The sequence below is a fragment of the Mytilus trossulus genome, chromosome 1 (genome assembly GCF_036588685.1).
Source record: "Mytilus trossulus isolate FHL-02 chromosome 1, PNRI_Mtr1.1.1.hap1, whole genome shotgun sequence".
Lineage (NCBI taxonomy): Eukaryota > Metazoa > Mollusca > Bivalvia > Mytilida > Mytilidae > Mytilus > Mytilus trossulus.
In genome coordinates this window covers 59,777,740-59,799,118 of record NC_086373.1, presented here as the reverse complement: position 1 = coordinate 59,799,118, position 21,379 = coordinate 59,777,740, and the positions used below count along the sequence as shown (strand labels likewise).

Here is a 21,379-nt window from a genome sequence, read left to right as displayed (position 1 = left end):
ACAGTTATGACAAAGAAGCTTGCTTTTTTGCTTGTTTTTTTTTTAATTTATGTGTTGCAGACTTATATTTAGCCCATTTTGTTTGGACAAAATAAAATGTTTACACACTCCAATTTCAATTTTGGTAAAAAAAAATAATATCTATTGAACTAGTTATAAAAGATAAAAAGTATTCACAAAAATACTAAACTCCGATAAAAACTTAGAATTGAAAGTTCCTAGTTAAATGGCAAAATCAGAGGAATGGACAACAGCTGTCATGTTTTTGACTTGGAACAGACATTTTCTTATGAAGATGATAGATTAAACCTGGTTCAATAGCTTGTTAAGCCTATCACTTGTATGACACTCGCAAACGATTCATTTTTTACTACAACGATGTGTGAACAAAAAGAGATAATAGGTAAAAATGTCAAAAATAGGGATACAGCAGTCAACATTGTGTTATTATCTAAACACTTTAAAAACAAACAAATATAAGACGTAGTCTTGCGTTGCAGTTTGGAATGGGCCACATTTAAAAAAAGACTCAAGGCACAAATTAAACCCCCCTCTCCGGATAGTAAATGGGAAAAGGAACGCTTTTTCAACAAATGCATTTGGTATTTTGGTTCGTCAGATCAAGGTACAAGGCTTCTCTATCAAAAAGTATTTAAAAGTAAAATAACAAAATTACTCTGAAATTCCGTACACCCAAGATAACAGCAAAATAACTGTTGAAATTTAAACAAGGCAACGCCTTTGATGCATGATAATTTCACATCCTAAGGGTTTTTCATTTGATTAGTTTAATTTTCATACATAGAGTTGGCTAGATTTACATGTGTCAATGACTAAGTACAACACCAAAGCTACTTACATTGGGAACAGGAATCTCCATGCCATCCTTCTTTACACCCTCCTGTTGGACAAGTTCCATCTACTTTGTTGCATGGTTTAGCCAGGCAGTAACATCTCGTTGAGCAGTTGTTACCAAAGTACCAATCTTTACAGTCTAATAAATGAAAAACAACAGCATTAAAACATGAATAAAAACGCTTATATGTTTATAATTATTAAAGTTAAATATTAAGTAAATAATGATATCTAAGGACTTTATGTTCTACGAACAAGGTAGTTAAACAGTACTCAAATTATTCTTTCCAAGATTTAAATATGTTAGTTTAACACCAATATTTATACTAAAAGGAATGATTATTCAATTCCTGCATTTAACTTTCCTTCTTTGGATGGTGATAAACCATTGGGGCCATCTTATATTGGTCATATATTACAATTTGTTCTTTTATGCAACCTATTAACGTAATACATGTATTACGGGTGAATGATTTATCATTTAATCAGAGATTTCGTTACCAAAAACGTATTGAAACCTTTTACTAATTTTTCCACAGATACAAATATTTAGATTGTGGGTTAACCTGTAGTTTCTAACGGATAGCATATTCTAATTTTTACAGAGATGTTGTAAACGGAGTCAAGAAATTAAGATAAGATTCGGGTAAGGTAATGGATCCTTAAAAACCCTATTTTTGAAGGCTACTAATCAACATTATATCTTTAATTCTGATTTACTGGTATACATATTGATTTTACTAATAGTAAATTAAAACAAAACTCATACTATTGTTGTATTCATATACATACGATTATTCCTGATTCTAAAATATGTCGATACCTGTATTTTGGATTACACAAAGTCATGTTTTGTCTGACTGTTAATGAGTATTTTCACTAAATCAATTGGATGTTGGATGTGTGCTGATTCATACTTTAGTCTTAGATACTTTAACACCAAAAACCATCACTTACTATTCCTTTTTTCATTGGAAGCTAGCTTGGGTCATGTTTTTTATATCGCTTTCATCGGTTTTAAAGTAATTTCTTTTTATGTTAGGTTTGAGTAGTCGCTCATATGAGCTTTTGTGCTTCAATTAAGTCTGACGGTATTGCAAACCTTTAAATAATTCGAAAGAAACAGGAACATTGCCAAATTGCATTAACGTCAACCTTACCTAAGATAACACATCATTATTTGGGGAAACTATCATACTATTAAAATAAATGTAATAAATCAAATATAAAAAAGAAGATGTGGTATGATTGCCAATGAGCCTATATTAACAACACCAATAATGTCACAAGGGATACATTTTATAAACAGTCCCTATTAACTTATTTGGGCAAAACAAAGATCGAATAAAATTGAAAAGGAAATAGGGAATGTGTCAAAGCGACAACAACCCGACCAAGGAGCAGACAACAGCCGAAGGCTACCAATGGGTCTTCAATATAGGGAGAAACTTCCGCATCCGTAGGTGTCCTTCAGCTGGCCCCCTTAAAATATGTATACTAGTACAGTGATATTGGACGTCATACTAAACTTCGAATTAAACAAAAACAAGTAAAATTAAAAGTCATTCAAGACTAACAAAGTTTATTTTCTCTTTTCTATTGTATCTTTTGTCTTGCAAGTTGGAAACTTCAGAGACCATCTCTTCATTTTAACAATATTTGTAAAATGTAATCAGTTGAAGAATAGCAGAATTATTGGATAAAACCCACATTGATTTAATTACTTCCAAACATCTTAAAATTGAATGCATTTTAGTATTATCTCCTAGCAAACAGCATCAATATATACAGCGAAGAAAGATGGTTTAAAAAATTGGACGCCTGATATCTTTAATATTATAGCCATTAAATATTTATATGCCTTGACTGTCATGAAAGAGTACATAATTTATTTTTTTACACTTGTTTATTCAAAGCAATCAGACTTATTTAAGTTCATGCTGTCTAAGTGAAATGAATAATTTAATTCTTCGTCAAGATTTATATCGATCTGGTCGGTTATCAGATATTTATCAAACACTTATATACACTCGCGGTAACTATCTTGAAATTTGTCTCCATATGTAGTTGACAAGCGTTGTGTCAATCTTTCAATTGTTCTCACAAACTCTAGTGTAAGCACAATTGTACTGTCGCACGTACCTTCATTGCAGTAATCTCCATATACGTAACCAGGGTTACAGGCATCCGTGCTGTTACATAAACCATTTACATGGTCACATATATTAGATATACACCCCTCACAAAATGTTGAACAGTTTGTACCAAATTGACCAGTAGGACATTCTGGAAAGGAGGTACATGTAAAGTCAGTATATACAAAATTAGAAGGAAGATGATTTGTTCAAAACATGAAACAGTTTCTGACAAAGGAAGTCTTTTTTTTTTATTTATCAAGGCGAAATATAACAATTCATACACTATGTTTAAAAAATCAACGATTTCCGCGAATATGTAACCTTGTTGTGATGTGATGTTATATACTTATTGAAAGTAAAAATACCGAGATTAAATCTTATCTTACACATTTTAGCATTTTACGTTCCTCCTGCAAGTAGATGTACAAGTGTTATTTTGTCATAAATAAATTTGGTGTTTTTACTGTCTTCTGATTGGTTAAAATTATTAGTTTTATTTTCAATGTTGTCAATTTTGATGGCGACACGCCCACTCTGACGTTGAGTATTCATAAGCCAACATGTGTGTACGCTTGTTATTGTTAATATAAATAATATAAAAAGTTCTTTGAGCCTTATTTTTGATAGAAATTTATCTATAATGAATGGCAATGATTTATTTTGATTTTATTGAACCATAAAACTAATTTTTGACTCTTCACATTTTACATAACCCGCTTATAGCCATTCATTAAATATTAAATTTTTGATTATCGTCTGTTAAAGTCATTAAGTCAAATGGCTAACCTGCTATAAGAGATTAACATAGCGTGTTCCCTTAGGTCACATAGTAAATACTTTCATATGATTTATATTTTTATTTTTGTAAACAAAGAGAAGAATATTTGGAGATTATTTAGGTCAATTGGAGAATACTTGGAGACCATTTAGGTCAGTTGGAGAATATTTGGAGATCATAGGTATATAAGAGCTCTATTGTTTATGCGCACATACCAGCGCACCAGTACTATGCCGTCAGCAGTTTATGACGTCGCGGTTTCCGCGAACTGGAAACGTTTATGAGAGTTATTCCTCTTTGAGCCGATGCAGAGAGTGACAATCGTTTTGAAAGGTTGATTTGCCGAGAAGAAAATGAAATAGTTTTTATATAATAAACGTGTTCCTGAATTGTGTATATACATAAGTTATGTGTATATTAAAGTCAAATGAAACCTTTAATAAAAAAAAGAAAATGATGCTTATGTTTTTTCATTATTAAAATGAAATTCTTTAATTTGTCCACATTTTGAAGAAGTTTACTTTTTTAATTACTTGAATCCAGCAAGCAATTCGCCGACATATTTAACTTATGCAAAGTGACCTTATTGTGACCCTCTCGTGAAAAATCCCGTGATCGCAATACGCATGGATCTGTCACTGAAATAAACTGTTATCTGAATGTACATGTGATACACGTGCTCAATAACCATGATAATATCCATGCTTTTTGGTAGATTGTTTACTCTATGGTGGCAATCGGTAAATTGGGACTCCAAAACACGAAAAGAAATGAGCAACCATATTTTTATCTCTTAACAGACAGAGAGAAAACAAATTGACGATTATACGATGTTTGCGTAAACAATGATAAATTCGTACACAAAAGACTAAGTTTATGATATATACATGCATTTGTTCAAGAATGGAATAACCATATTTGTTCACCAGTCACTCGTTTCATATGTCTTTAATGTAAATTAAGTGTAGCTCAAACAAACAAGAGCAGCAAAAAATAAAAAAATATGAATAAAAAGAGAGTAAACTGTACAGCAATCTAACAACTACAACAAAACATGCACAAAAGAATTCAATGTCTGGAAACGAAACCGAATTATGTATACTCGAAAAAAAAAGATGGGCCAATCGAATTATAATTTTTTATTTGACCATTCTGTTCCGATTTGCTAAGTTTTAATGCTTGTGAAATGGAACATCGATATATTTAGGTACTAAGTGCGCAATTTTTGTATTAAAAAAAGCATAATCGTGTCTGTGTTTAAAATTTGTCGGAATATAGATGCATATGGGAAAATAATATTAACAAGACTTGATTTGAATAGAGGTCGGACTAGGTTCCATTTATAATCACGTATGACATCAGAATAATTTTACTTATAACGGTCATTTCATCTGAAGATAAGGAATTTGCAGAATTTAAAAAAGAATAAAAATAAATAAATAAAATTGAAAAGATATGTTTTTAAAAGGTGCACCGATTAACACACGTATTATGAAGCGAATACGGAATGGGGCATTGATTGAACAGGGTTATTTCACCTATAAAAACCCATAAATAACACCATAGACAAGAACACAATGAACAGATTTTTTTTAATAGGTGCGACCTATAGCACACGTATTATTAGCGAATAAGTGAGAGGGGTCTAGCGCCGAAACGGGTACATACGCGCTTAAAGTTTATTTCACCTTAAAACATAGCTAAAATCAGAGACAAGAAAACAATGGAAGAGATTTGTTTCTTAAAAGATGCAAAGTATTACAACGTATTTATCAGCGAATAAGGAACACATAAGCAGGGTATCAATCAGCGCAGAAACGGGTACAGGCTTCTGTCCAAAATTAGTGGTTGTCGAACACACTTGTTTTTCGTTCATTGTTTTGGTTCATAAATTACGCAGTTCTTTTATCGTATGAACGGTTTAACATATGTCACTTCGAGGCCTTTTTTAGCTGTATGTGCGGTATGGGCTTTACTCATTGTTGAAGTTGTTCATTTCCTGTTTCATTTGGTCTCTTGTGGAGAGAGTTGTCTAATTGGAAATCATACCCCATCTTTTTTATATTAATCATTTTTGGAAAATAACGCAAAACCGTAGAATATATTTAATTGGTTTGTTTTTTTATCTTCACGTTCTGTCAAATAATTTAAGAATATGGATGAAACACTGAAAGGCAGTTATTTATTTTAAGAATTGAATACTTCATTTTGTAAATTCATTGGGGTGTAAAAGCGTTGACCGAAGTACATTTTGTATGAAGCGCAGACGCGCTTCTTTCTACAAATGTGCGCACGCTCAACGCTTTTACAACCCTATGAAGTTACAAAAAGAAGCATTCAATACTTATAATAACATTTTTTAGCTATGATCATGAAAACACGAATTTTATAACTTTTTTTAATTCAATTCACCTGTGCACTTTATTGTGCGACCACGTGTTATCATGAATGAAAAGTTTTATTGAGTGATGCAATTGCTTGAGGAAAAACATGTGATGTGCAATTAGCCAATCATAATAAAGTATTATAATGAAAACATACATCAAATGTAATTATAAAAATATATCAAACTGACCATGCACACATTTATCTTCTGATTACACCTTATGTAAGAATCCTGGGTTTTGATTGGTTGGTAGCCAGTGTATTTTTCACCAATTTACTGTTCTGCAATTGAAGACCCCCCCCCCCCCCCCCCCCCCCCCATTGAATATCGTTCATTTTAAACGCAACCGGGGAATTTGCAAAAAGACATGCTCTTTTTATCCTCTCTGCCGTGGTATTTGCCAAAAGATACTCTATCCGACTGAACGCTTGTAAAGTCACGATTATTAATGCGTTTTTTAATATTAACATTCGGTGTAATTAAACAGATATAGCATGTTCTTGAGGGGTATTTGCGAGAGAGAAAAAAAAACAGTCTTGAGAAAGAATTTCCCTCGCCTTACCAAAATGTTTTAACCGCGGCTGCTGATTTGTGGATCAATGTTAAGTGTTTTATACCAAACACAAATTTGCAAAATACTTGCATAAAATTTGAAAAAAAAATAAAAGTGCATAGCTTATTTCATCGACACAAAGTTGTCTCAATTTTTATATATTTTCCCCGGGCGCCTTTTCTTTTCCCATGACGCGTTTTTTCTTCCACCGGACGCTTTTTTCTTTTCCCCGGGCGCGTTTTCTTTACCCGGGCGCTCCCTGGCGCATTTTACTATACTTTTTGGCTATACTTTTTGGACCCTTTGGATTATAGCTTTTCATCTTTTATATAAGCTTTGGTTTTCAAATATTGTGGCCACGAGCATCACTGAAGTTACATGTATTGTCGAAATGCGCGTCTGGTGCAAGAAAATTTGTAAGATTAATTATTATTAGTAGGACCCCTTTGAATTTTAGAAAAATCGAAAAACAATTAATTTATTAAGCGACAAGTCGAAAACAATATTTTGTTTTCAATTTTAGCATTACATTTATACATATAATGACAGCTGAGGGTGAAACAAACATATTTATTTTTCTCAGGGTCAAAAACAATTTTTTTTTCCTCCAAAAACTTGAAACAAACATTTTTTTCTAAAAAAAAAAATCCATAGACCCTCCCATCCCCAACCCCCGAAAATCTGCATGACATGAATATAAATGTTCATAGAAGCATTCGTATATACCGGCGTTTTGCATTTGCGCCGATATTTTTTTTCATTTGCGCCGATTTTTTTTTACAGATAAATTATAGATGAATAGATAAAAGAAGATGTGGTATGAATGCAAATGAGGACTCTCCATTCAAGTCATGATATTTTTCATTTATCATTTTAGACCTCTTCCATTAGACATTTGTACAAATGTAATGAATTGGCATGCATAACATGTATAAAACTGTTGTCCCCTGCTCACTACGAGGAGATGGAAGAAGGTCTACAAGGTACAAAAAAATCGGCGCAAATTAAAGTCATGACATCACTTAAGAAATTAACGGTCATGATGGCTATCGTAAAAATTTTTGCATTTGCGCCGATCTGCATTTCATTTGTACAACGCATTATTTTCCAACCACCAACCAATCATGTGATCATGTATAGTACGTGTCTGTGATACTGACTGAAAACTAAGTACTTCCATTTGTAGATTAATATGCATTTATTATAGTTAAAAACAAACAAACAACAAAACAGCAAATAACGAATACGGAGTTGTTCCTAATTTGTTAGAACGTCGCCTAAACCGGCCCAACGTCTTTCGACGTTGTCTATAGAATTGGCGCAATGTATTCCCGCCAATTCAAATTGTTAACTCCTTTTTAAAAATATCTCTTTTGCCATTACGGTGACCCCACTTTTTTATTTCCTTATTTTGTTTGGATATAAACAACGCATATTCTATTGGATATTCGTCGAGATATTATTGGTCAAATTTTATTAAACTTAGTTTGTTTATAGATATTTCGCTATAAAAAACGCGGGAAAACTATTATATCAACTTATCGTCATTATTTTCCATTCAGAAAATGGTAATATTAATACAATAGTTTGAACTAACAACTAGGTTAACAGAACAGACAAGTTTTAAGGGATACGGACTTTTAAAAAAATATTGCACTGCAATTAACCACAAGTCCCGATTTCCAAATTACAGGAAAAAGATGGCGTTTTCAATCGAAAACGAGGTCGGTGACCCCATTTTTTTATTTGCTTATTTTGAAGCTTTTACTTAGTCTAAAGTAAAAAATAAAATATAAAGAAGATATTATTGGTAGATCTGGATAGAAGGATTTGTCTTTAAGTGTTCTGAAAGAATTAAAGGTGAGAAAGAAACTATGCATTATGAAACGTTAGAATTGTATTATTCTGGGCAATTTTTTGCCGATTTTGAGAGAACTGATAGATTCATAGAAAGTTGTGTTACCATGGTTACATTACTATTCAACTGTATGTATTTTTGATATTCTGTCCGCTCAGATTGTTGCGTAGTTGCTGTGTGTGTCGTTTAACTTTGGTGTGCACAGTATTAGACGCTGTTGCTTATTTTGATCCGGAATGTAAGGAAATCCATTTGTGATGTGTAAATGTAATGTGCCAATGAATATTTGAAATATGCATTTTGTAAACTTTATATATTGCAAATAGTGTCCTGGAATGGAATTTTAATAAATGATAGATTAGTGAATTTACTTGTTTATATTTCTTTGACAACAACACTACACATTTTTGGATTATTTGTCTTTTAATCATTTGTTATTCCAATATACCCGGCCTGACCAGAAAGTTTCACGTTACTCGACCGCCATGGCATAGACAACAATTGATTCACAACAAGCTCATTGAATTAAACACTAACTAATTGTTTAGTGTTTTTTGGATAGTTTATATAGTTGGTAGAATGAAATTAACTATAAAAATAAAAACAGCATCGATCAGTACTGCCAGGCAGAGTATGAGCCTTATTTAACAAAAAATGGAAACTTATTATTTATCAGTTTTGATAAACTATTGCTACTTCACACCGACTTAAAATTAGATAAATGTTACCATAGGTATAACAGACAGTGTCAGGATAAAGTGTTTACCGCAACAGTGATCCATTGAATTTTGATACTCTTGTTTTAGTTCGGTATTGTGTTGTCAGAGTAAAAAATCTTGCTTAACATTATATTTAAAGCAATATGAAATACTCCCGGTTGATGCTGTTTCAGTTCATTGAATAAACCAAAAGAGGGCCCACAGGTACCAGAGGGACAGTCAAACTCATGAAATAGGAATAGTCGCGAAGACTCATTATTATGATCTTATGAAGGCAACAGTAGTATACCGATGTTCAATAGTCGTAACTCGATTGTGCGAAAACAAATCCGGGTCCAAAACTGAGGGAACTTATAGTCGGTTATCAGACATGAACAAAACTCCATATATATATATATATTTTACTCGCGGTCTCTTCTTTTTGAATAAGTGTTACTATTTTGGTGAACAAATTTGCGTCATACATTCATTTAATTTGTATAACAAACAGAAGTAAACGTTTAATACGCCAATTTACATACCTGTATTGCAGTAATCGCCATATACATAACCAGGTTTACAGCTGTGTGTTTCATCACATAAACCATCAATTTGATCACACGTATTAAATATGCAACCCTCACAAAATTCCGAACAGTTTGCCCCAAATTGACCATTAGAACATTCTGAAAAAAAATGTATAAGGTAAAATTGGTACATACGAAATAAGTTTGATGACAATTTTATTTTCTCACTTCATGGAACATTAAATTTCCATGTGTCCTACAATATGCAAGCTTTTGAATTTGAATCACTATGATTGAAGTTTTAGGTATTTTTGTCATATAGCTCTTCAACTGTTTCGGTAATTATACGTCCTCGGCTTTTATATATTTGACTTTGAACGTTCCTGATGAAGAAAAATCCAGATAAGCGCTTCGGACGCATGCAATTATTTAACGTGCTGTTTTCAATGTTTTATTCATTGATTCTCTTTTGATTCCCGTAGCCTATTACCTGAAATTATAAAATCTTATTTGGTGTCTTTGAACTATATCTCAGTGCATTGTCATCGTTGAAACAAGAGTGAATAACAAAGTTTGAACATTTTCATCATTAAAGTAATTTTGATGAAGCCTAATTTAAATAGCAGCTCTTCTATTAATTAGTTGTAACTATTGTTCGTTAAGGTCTTGAAATAAAATAAAAATTAATAAATACGTAATCTTAAGGTAAAGAGAAGCTTAAGGGATTCGCAAAAGGACTATGAAAACAGTGCTGCTGTCGACCAATGATGCAAGGCGAAGTCTCATTCCGTTAAAAAAAATGGCAAATGATAATTATCAGTTTTAGTTAATTTTCTACTTCCAACCAAAGTAAAATTGGATTATTGACAGTAAAATTCCTAAACATACAGTTTCAAGATAGGATTTTAAATGTGAAAATGATGCTTTTTTCACCTTTAGATAATCAAATGTTTTCTGGTCAGTATTGTGCTGCCAGAGTACATCTTTATATTAACGGTTGTCGTCAATTCAAAGACAACAGAAATGTTTCCGCTCCTTCTCGAATAGGTTAGTGGCTACACGAACTTTTGATTTAGACATGTTAAGATTAAAACCTGACCTGATGGTTTCATTGGACAATTATACAGACTTGCAGTCTCGACCTCTGAAATTTTGTTGCTATTCCGTTGACGAGAATTAGGTCAATTATTTTTTTTTTACTTATTCAAAATACCAATTTACATACCTTTATTGCAATAATCTTCGTAAACATAACCAGGGTTACAAACAGTAGTGTTATCACACAAACCAACAATATGATCACACATATTAGATATACATCCGTCGCAAAAGTGCGCACACTTTGTCCCAAATTGACCAGTAGAACATTCTAAAATGATGTGTGAAATGTAAAATATATACATTTACAACGAGGAAGAAGATATTTTTTTTAAATAATTCACTACTACAGTTTTAAGTATCTTACGTCAGCTTTTGCATTTAATTTTTTTTTATCTTGAAATTGTACTTTGTAAGAATTTTTTCTTCTTTTTTCTATAAAATGTAATTGACAAACAAAATTGGATATCAAACATGTTAAATATTTACCACAATAGTTTAATTCCGAATGCTAGATTAAATAAATCAACTGAATACTAACTTAAACTAAGCTCGTCAGATTTTCATTCAATAATTCCTAAAACAATTTTAGCGGTCTTTCGTTGTTCACATGCTATTCATTGATCTCGAAAACATAAGTTTGACTTTAGATTTATAAAAGGAAATTCAACACTTAAACACAAATTCCTATAGTGAAAAAGACACACTTTGATCACAGTATGATCCCTTCCAACCGTCGTTGCATCCATCGACGCATTCTCCAGCCACATGATGGCACTGTGAATTTAAACAATTTGCTGAACATTTATGGAGACAGTCTTTGCCGTATTTACCGCTTTCACATGCTGAAAAATAAAGTTGCTTTTTTACAATAAATAACGTGATCTATATCAAATAATATGCTGTTTTAACATTTTGAAGCACGTCCCTCGCATGGTCGGAATTCGAACTCATGAATTTGGGCACAGCCTCACTGTGTCCTTCACTTTGATACCACGGACAACAGAGTGACATTTATGTGTGTAAAGGTACATAGGTCTGCAGCAAAAGATAGTTGCATTTATAGTAATATGTAGATCTCATTCAATCCAATATATAAAAAAAACACGAAACTAATCCCATTTAGATATGATAGATCACTGACGGAGATCTTATCTTGGCATTGTCACAATATATACAATGTTTTTTTTTCTCTCTTGGAATCTCAATCCGCTGATTTATATTCTCAATAGGACAAACGGGTAGTTTAAATCAAAAAAATGAAACATACTTACATACAACTTTCCCCCCACGAAAACGGTATAACATAATACCTAATTTTTATTATGATAATTAAAAAAACGCCTCCTTTGTTGACTGGATGCAAAAGTTATGAAAGTCTTGCGTTTGTCTAAAAGTAATCTAAAGGTATACAATCGGATTTGTGCCGCCCATTCTGTAATTTCTCTGGTAGTGTTTTGTCGACCGTTGTTTCATTGTCTCATTTTCTGTCATAGTACTATGTGTTTCGATTGTCTTATATATTTTTTTAAATGTCCTTTTAAGTTTCCTATGAAAAGTTACCACATGCACTTTTTCCGTTGTCGCGGCTGCAAGAATGTCGTAATTGTTTTAAAAAAAAGATCAAAGCATATTTGCATTGTTTTCAAAATTGCGTAATGATTGAATTAATAGTGTAGTCAAAGTGCAATAAAACAAGAATAGTTATTCCGTCAATATACTTTTATACCTTGTTCACACCTATCACCTGTCCATCCGTTTGAACATCCAAATATACAATTCCCGGATTCATGGTCACAAGGTCCTTGGCAGTTAAGTGGACAATATATAGTACAAAGTGGACCATAGTGTGTAGGTGGACAGCCTAAAACAAAGACATCGAAATAGTTTAAGTTACTTATTTAGATAGCATGTTCTAGTTTGCATGTTATAGATGAAATTGCAGCAATAACAACATATTGTTCAACTAACTGTCATTTCATGTTTGAAGGAGGGTGGTAAAGGGTTATTTTTGAGCAACGTTTTCGGCCTTTTTGTCACGTGTTTTCGTTTCTTAGCCGTATTTGGCACAACTTTTTACAATTTTGAATCCTCAATGCTCTTTAACTTCGTACTTGTTTGGCTTTATACATATTTTGACATGAGCGTCACTAATGAGTCTTATGTAGATCAAACGCGCGTCTGGCGTACCAAATTATAATCCTGTTATCTTTAATAACTACATGTATTTGACGTTTTATTTCTCGTTTTCTCGTGTTTGGTTCAACGTGCGGGCCTCGTGTTCTCCTTTATTGTCTTCCGTCTTTCGTGTCGGTACTCTACAGTTCTCGTACTTGTCCCGCATTAGATTAAAAAGTAATTGGGACTAAATTTAAAGTCAGTCCGGAGATTGTTTTAAATTATGTGCTCCCAGATTATTAAAAATTGCTATCAAATTAATTGTTATGATAAATATTTTCTTTCGAATCAGTTGCAACTAGCGGACGATACAAGGTGACTGCATAATGACTATATGATATCCAGAAACGGCTGATTGATAAATTATTTTCCTTTTTCCATTAATATTTACGATTTTATTTCTCGTGCATTGTTTTTTTCGATTTTTAATTTCCGCACAACGTTTTTCATATTTTTTTATTTTTATTTTTATTTCACGTGTTTCCGTGTTCAGAACCCCCCTTTATCACCATCTTAAAGATGTTTTAGATTTGCCGTCCTAATGTTGAATACACTACACATTTTTAATAACTTACATTCAATAAAAGATTGAGCGGGAATTTTATGTCTTTTCTGTTTCAGTTGATTACTTCAAACGTGAATAATATCGTGATTTAAATACATTCTTCTCCGGCCCAAACCACCACAAAGGTCTGGGATATCCAAAAATAGGAATGACCTCAATGCATCTGAATAATACAGAGTAATGTTTAGAATACTCACCAACAACCCCAATTTCACATAATTCCAGCATAACAAATGATTGTTTAGCTGGAAGAACATAAGTCAGGTATCTGAAAACGGCAAACAAGTTGACTTCTGTAGGCCCAACTGTTTTGTTATACAGAACGTTTCCAGTATTCGAGGAAAAGCTTATATTCGAAGCATAAATAGTATGATATCCGTCTTTTGTAGTATGTTCTAAAATAAGAAAATGAGTCTTACTTTGATAGGAAAACACATTTGCTTTTCACAATTTTTTTTGTTCAATTGATTTAGGAGTTGAACTAATTTTATTACAAAATAGGCTGGTGAAATGTTTAGTACTAATTTATTATTGATTGCCCCGATAAAATGTTGGTAAAGGTTTTTAAGTCAATTTTGATCAACTTAAAAGGCTTATATCATACGCTCCCGGGCTGAGATGAATACATGTAAAACTAGTTATAATATCAAATCGTAGTACTAATATATCGTCGTCATAAATCTTAACCTAAATAGCCTAATGCATACGGACCCTGGCCTGGCTTTCAAATGTTAATATTTTAACTTTCCTGGCGAAGGTAAACTCAGATATGTCCAGGAATGTTAATGAGTCTTATTTCTTTCAACATGATAAACTGTATTTCTTAGATATTATAAAAGAGTTTCGGTACAGGTTCTGACATCATTTCCAGAACGTGTCAGTTTAGATTATGCACTAAATACAAGGAATGTTATATCAAATCTTAATAGGACGGAAAGCAAAATTGATAAATAAAATGGAAGGTTATAGTGAATATATATCATGATGGATGAGGTATCAAATTCATCCATATGGAAACGGTTTAGTAAAAACCTTATGTAAAAATTATTACCGAATACCAAAAATTATAAAAATTCAACAACAAAAAATTATATGAAATTAAAAAAATGTTCACACTCATAAATTAAAAACGAACCGACAACGCCAAATTACAAAGACATAGATAACCACAAGAAAAACCAAAGTAACTGCACATCGCACCATATAGAACATTTAAGGAAGAGTAACAAGAACCCAACCAAAAGCAGGGACATTGCATCTAAATGTGTTATAACTAGGTTTCCATCCTTTGTTTATACATTCTTGTGCAATGTTTTTTTTCTAAAAGACATTGAAACGATACTCGGATTAAAAATGGGAAGCATGAAACCATTCCTTACACAGACACTTTTAAGTCAGCTCCTTCGTTTAATGTCACAGAGACAAGTTTGAAGAAATATATAGGGGGAGGGTTAAGATCTCAAAACACATGTTTAACCTTGCTGGATTTTTGTGATTGTCGCAGACAGGAGCCTCTTACTTTGTTAGTCTTCTATGATTTTTAACTTTAGTTTCTTGTGTATAATTCGGAGTTAAGTATGACGTCCATTTTCACTGAACTAGTATATATATTTGTTTAGGTGCCAGCTGATGGATGCCTCAAGTGCGGAAGTTTTTCGTTGCATTGAAGACTCATTGGAGGCCTTCTGTCGTTGTCTGTTCTATGATCGGGTTGTTGTCTCTTTGACGCATTTCCGATTTCCATTTTCCATTTTATAGTTTATACAAATTGAATATGTCCCCCCTCCAAGAATAGGTTTATATTTATTCTGTCAACATTGAGAAGCATTGTTAAGATTTTATCAGGTTAAAAAAAGTATTTCAGTGACACTCTTAGCATACATTATATATGTATTACTTTCTCGTATCTTACGTACCACCAAGTGTAATAAATAATCCTGTTACAAGGGCCTCTGCTTTGAGATCAACATAAAATGAAACTGTTTGTCCTTGTGTTCTGGAACAGGAAGTTTTATTTCCGTCAATAGTTAAACTAACAGCTTCACTACCACTTGGATTCTGTGAAACAAAACTGTCTGATGCCAAATTGTCTGTGAGAAAAAAAGACTTATATTTTGGTTGTGGTGGTTCTATAATTCATAGTGAAGGAAATATGAAGATGAAAATAAGACTGCTATGCCCTTACTTTGACAATTTTACCTATTGTGCCTGTTTAGTTCATGAATCGATGTCAATATGATGAAATTTGATGCGAATGTCATACGAGTGAGAAGTTTTGCGCTATTACACCAGGTTAAATCCACCATCGGTTCTAAAGATTAGTTTCCGCTGTTATAAATATATTGTTTTGTTATCATTAAATTCAGAAAGGTAAAATATCATAGCCGAAATTGTCCAAGTTCAACCTTACCTATGAACTTACAATTGGTGTTTTAGTATATAAATATATATATAATACATATTATTAATAAAGATCCATAAAAACCCACATAGTATTATTCAATGTTGGGCACTAGGTATGTATTAATCAAATGTACAAATGTATCAGTCTGATAAAGTGTCAATGTAGATGATAGATATTGTTCATGTCGAAGATGGAATACGATCATGAGAATACGAGAATACAATTTATGCTACTATATACTATGGACACATATATACTGATGGTTGTAAAAGACTTACACTTGTTGCAATGGTTGCCGGTCCAATTCCCCTTACAACCGTCGGTACAAACTGCAGTGTCTCTATTACAAACATCATTTAAACATTTCATAGGATTACATCCCCATACACAAGAACCATTTCCAGGGAAGCAATTATCTTTGATGCAATTTTCAGAACATGATGTTTCACAATTACTTCCCCAAAAACTCTTTTTACACCCTAGAAGCAACAATAGTTTAATTGAGTAATTAATTTAATCAGTGATTCATACACAAATTTATCCAAAGCTTTTCATAAACAAGTGCAAGCTTTTAAAAAAGATATGGACTGCTTCGCACTATCAGATTTCAAACAGTTTAAAATTGAGAGCGGAAATGGGGAATGTGTCAAGGCAACCACAACCCGTTCACTTTACATGTTCAAAATTAAAAGATTTTCAAATGGACACAACTCTGGAGATGTGCCTCTTTGGAAGTGTGCCTAGATTGCAATAGTTATAAAATACAGATACTAGAAATGCATTTTTGCAGACGATGTACAGAGACATAGTTTAGCAAAAAAAATCGTGCAAATTGCAGATTAACAAAGCAAATAAACACATACATGTATAAACAATTGATATTTCAATATTGAATTTTAGTGTGCAATACATGCATTATAAATAGAGCATGAAATAATGACAGTAGATCTGAACTGAAATACACGTATTCTTTTTTTTTGGCATTTGATGTCTTATCCTGTATCTCCGCCGCATCATAAAGCAACCAAACATAATCTATATGTGATGAATAATGATTTTAAGATAGCGTGTATATCGACTAGTACTAATAGCTCCGCACCTGGATGCGACGCAAATAGCACAGTGTAGAAATATACATACAATTGATTGAGTCTAAATTGAAAACTACGTTCAAACCTATGATTGCGTTGGAGAAAAACCGCAGTTTTTATACGTGTGCATGTAAAACAAATTTCATTGCATATACCAAATCTACTTTTTCAGTAATTGTTTGTTTATAGTGTACTTTTCACTCTTATTTGCACGCATGATGTGAACTAAAATAGTTTGATACACTCACTTCAATTTTGCTCTGTCTTCCTAGCTGTCAAAGAGTTTTAACAGATTTCGATGAACCAGGAATTTATTTACATTAAATGAAACAAGACCTCTTTTTTATATGAATGTGTAAACATACATAGTGGTTCAACTTCATCTACAATAGTTGAAGGAAAGTGAAACAATTATAGAATCGGAAACACGTGCACGCTTATTATGGAAAATATGAAAATTTCTTACACAATTACTATGAACCTACCATTAATGGCAACGTAACATAACTCAATAACAGGTGAATCGTAGCGAGTTTTACTTTCCTGCGATCCTTTATCATCGTAATAAATTACATATTTCCCAAGTTGATTGAAAGATATTGTCTGAGTGATGTTTGGAAGACCAGGACCATCCTCATAACAGGCATCACTGTCAGGAGGAGTAGTTGATGTATTGGTAACACATAGTTTAAATCCATCCATACGACGAGCAACTGTAATAAAAATTATTACATATTTGTTACGAACACGCTGGGTTTTGTAAACAGATATGTCATATTAAAGACGGGTATTTGCAAAAAATACTAGTCTAGAGAATGTTAAATTTCGCGGGCCCTTAGGCGAGGGAAATTCATTCTCAAGACAATATGCTATATCTGTTTAATAACAACGAATGTTAATGTTCAAAAACGCATTGATGATCGATACGTTACAAGCGTCCAGTTAGATAGAGTATTTGTAGGCAAATATCACGGCAGAGAGGGTAAAAAAGGCCTATCATTTTGGCAAATACCCCGGCGGCGTTAACAATGAACGATATGCATTTGAAAACAGTAAATTGGTGAAAAATACACTAGCTATCAACCAATTAAAATCCAGGATTCTTACATAAGGTGTAATTATAATTATATGTAATAACCTCCCAATTTTTCTCCAGGTGCAAAAGTGGTTATCGGTTATTGTGTCGCATTGTACCATTATAGAATATGCGAGAACAACATATGATTGGGATCCTGCTAACCTTTTTAACCTACAACATTCTGTATGTATCGTTTTGTCCCTAGTCTGGAACCTGTAATTCGGTTGTTGTTGTTTTTGCTGAGTTTCTTATTTGATTTTGTTCGGGTTTTTTTTGTAAAATATGCAAATGAGAACATATGATTAGGATTAGTGATATATAGGGACTTTGATGGCTGACTATTCCGTTTGTTGCTGCGCTACTTATTAAGTTCTTATTCATTTGTTTGGTACATAAATCTGCCGTTGTTTCCTCCTTTGAATTTTGTTTACATAAGTGATATCGGGGCCTTTCTTAGGTGACTTTGCGGTATGGGCTTAGGTCATTTTTGAAGGCCGTTCGGTTACCTATAACAGTTAATTGTTTTGTCTCCGTTGGAGATTTTTTCCATTGTCAATCATACCACATCTTCTTATTTTGATTACATATAACCCGTTTCATGCCAACAACTGGTTTAAGAACAAAAGCGTTTATTTCCGGTGTAATGACCCTATGTTTATGAGTAAATAGGTATAAATTCCAAGATATGTCATTGTTAATAACATGACAACAGTATTGAAACTACATCCAATTTGATAAATTCTGTTTAAAGGTTTGGTTAGCTTTTGAGGTGAATTATGATGATTTATAGTATTGTATAGTATCATAACGATTGGTAAAATACATGAACGTATAAGATGTCTGCATATTGATTCAAATTTACGAATCATCAAAGAATCCTAGTTACGATGATACAGTTTTCTCTAGTTTGTGAGACCGGAAAGCCTGGTGTAATAGTTTCAGTAATGCAATACTATAAAAAAGGAGATGTGGTATGATTGCCAATGAGACAATCTTCCACAAGAGACCAAATGACACAAAAATTAACAACTACATGTTTGTCTTTACGTGATATGGTTTTGATATTACGTTATGATGTTTTGATATAACTCAATATGGAATAGTCGTTACTTCATGATATTTCGATATTACATGATATGGTTTCGTATTGACTTGATATAGTTTTGTTATAACTTAATATAGTTTTGCCATTATTCGATGTGCTTTCACGATTATTTAATGTGGTTGTGTCATTATGCAGTTTGGTTTTAACATATCTTGATGTGTATGTGACTAAACGTTAAGTAGTTGTTACATAACATAATGTGGTTTTGTTATTTAATAATCATGATTTTCCAATTCTTTTTATGGCTTTAACATTACGTAATGATGTTAACACATTTGACGATATCAAACTAAATGATGTGTTTGTTTCAGTATGATGTGGTCCTGTCATTCTTTGATGTTGTTATCTCATTACTTTATATTAACGTAGATAACGTATAGTAGCCGGGTACTTGTACATCGAAACAACAAAAAACATTTAGTACAGAACTGAGAGTACTCGATGCAATACTATCTATACATTTTTATATATATCTTCGCTAATTTTTAAACAGTTTAGGTCTTTCTGAACACATTGTTTGAAGAACAAATTTACTTCAATCGATGATTTACCAGATAAAAAGGTATCTGGAAGAAATGTGGTAACATTTGTAACAGATATCTTATAATTTTATAGAATCGTTTACTACGCGGAAAAAGTTTGACCTTCGGATATTTGTGTTCAAGTTGTTTTCCTTTCCATAAGAATATCAATTACATTAATGAAGTTTATTGAGTGGTCTTTTATTAATAATATAAAAATCATTTTCATCAAAAGGTGCGAAAAAGCTTCTTATTAGCATCAATTTCGTATACATGTATGAAGTTATTAGAAGTGCGAAGTCTTTAGAAGGGTGTTTAGGGTTCTTAAAAGTGCTGACTATTCTATTTGATTATAAATATTATATATAATGACAGCCATTCATTATATATAACCGAGACTATTCAACCTACGAAACCTATCGCAGATTGGTCGCTTATGAAAAAATACAAAAGACTGACATAGTCATTTAGTGCAGCTGTTTGATTTTGCATTGCTGACATTGTTTGCACTGTTAGGTTGAGAAGAAAAGTAAAATAACAAAAATACCGAACTCCGAGGATCAAAACGGAAAGTCCATAATCAAATGGCAAAATCATAAGCTGAAATACGTCAAACGAATGAACGACTAAAAATATGGTTAATTGATTATACCGTACATAACCAAATGAAATAGCCTAATTTAAGCAGTTAAATATGTTCTGTCCGTGATGTATGACCAATCGCTTGAGAGCCAATCCCGCAAATACTTATTTTTATCAGCGCGCTTAGGATGTTCTTTATTTCAATAATTAGACCAAATCTCGGGAATATACTCACTTGACCGGCAAAATTACAGTACAGTTGCGTTTGTCATATTTCTATATGTTTTTTTCATAAGAAATCTGTTTACGAATACATTCACATTACCTCGTAGGTATTGTTATAATACAGCCGAATTATCACAGAGGCGTATTTAAGTTTCCTGACAATGAGGGTACGTAAAGGTGAAAATGTGAATAAACAAGTTTTTATGTGACACTGTTTACTTACAGTTTTCTCTGTAGTAAATAGTTATATCTGTGATATATGCAGATCCGAAAGAAAAGTGAAACATCCACCAATCTGCTGGTGTTGTAGAAGAACTGTCTACATGTGTATGGGTACAAATATATACAGAAAATTTATTTGATATAGGTGTTTTTATAGCATTTTCTGCTTTACCATATCCACCGTAGCTAGAACTTTGCGTGGCTGTGCCAAATGGTGTCAAGTTATCTGTAAAATAAAAACAAAATAATGATGACACATTGCATATTTAAAATAAATTATGGTTATAGATTTCAAAATCTCTTAAGTAGTGATGGTGCCAGAATACGGTATAACAATTGTATAAAGTTTGTCCAAAAATCGACAGGTTACGTTACCATTTTGTGTAATTCTTTTTAGTTAACAACTTGCTTCAGATCGTACTGATGTTCATATGTTATCAAAGGTTCATGTTAATTTATTTTTGATACGTCTTAAATGTATCATGTTATTACAGATGATAATAATAATCTAGATAAT

At 32.5% G+C, this 21,379-nt stretch overlaps 1 protein-coding gene across 1 annotated transcript in view; it reads right to left on the bottom strand.

Moving 5' to 3' along the window:
- The window catches only part of LOC134680742 (uncharacterized), a 44,751-nt gene extending 23,669 nt beyond the window's left edge, over window positions 1-21,082 (bottom strand). The window contains exons 1-11 of the mRNA XM_063539951.1: window positions 20,864-21,082; window positions 17,615-17,842; window positions 16,317-16,517; window positions 15,551-15,724; window positions 13,832-14,029; window positions 12,621-12,755; window positions 11,599-11,736; window positions 11,019-11,162; window positions 9,809-9,952; window positions 2,998-3,141; window positions 860-994 (exon numbers count right to left, since the gene is read on the bottom strand). Of these exons, the coding sequence (XP_063396021.1) occupies window positions 860-994; window positions 2,998-3,141; window positions 9,809-9,952; window positions 11,019-11,162; window positions 11,599-11,736; window positions 12,621-12,755; window positions 13,832-14,029; window positions 15,551-15,724; window positions 16,317-16,517; window positions 17,615-17,842; window positions 20,864-20,927 (1,705 nt within the window). The 5' untranslated portion in view covers window positions 20,928-21,082. The remainder of the gene's footprint in view (window positions 1-859; window positions 995-2,997; window positions 3,142-9,808; window positions 9,953-11,018; window positions 11,163-11,598; window positions 11,737-12,620; window positions 12,756-13,831; window positions 14,030-15,550; window positions 15,725-16,316; window positions 16,518-17,614; window positions 17,843-20,863) is intronic.
- Window positions 21,083-21,379: the final 297 nt, after the last annotated feature.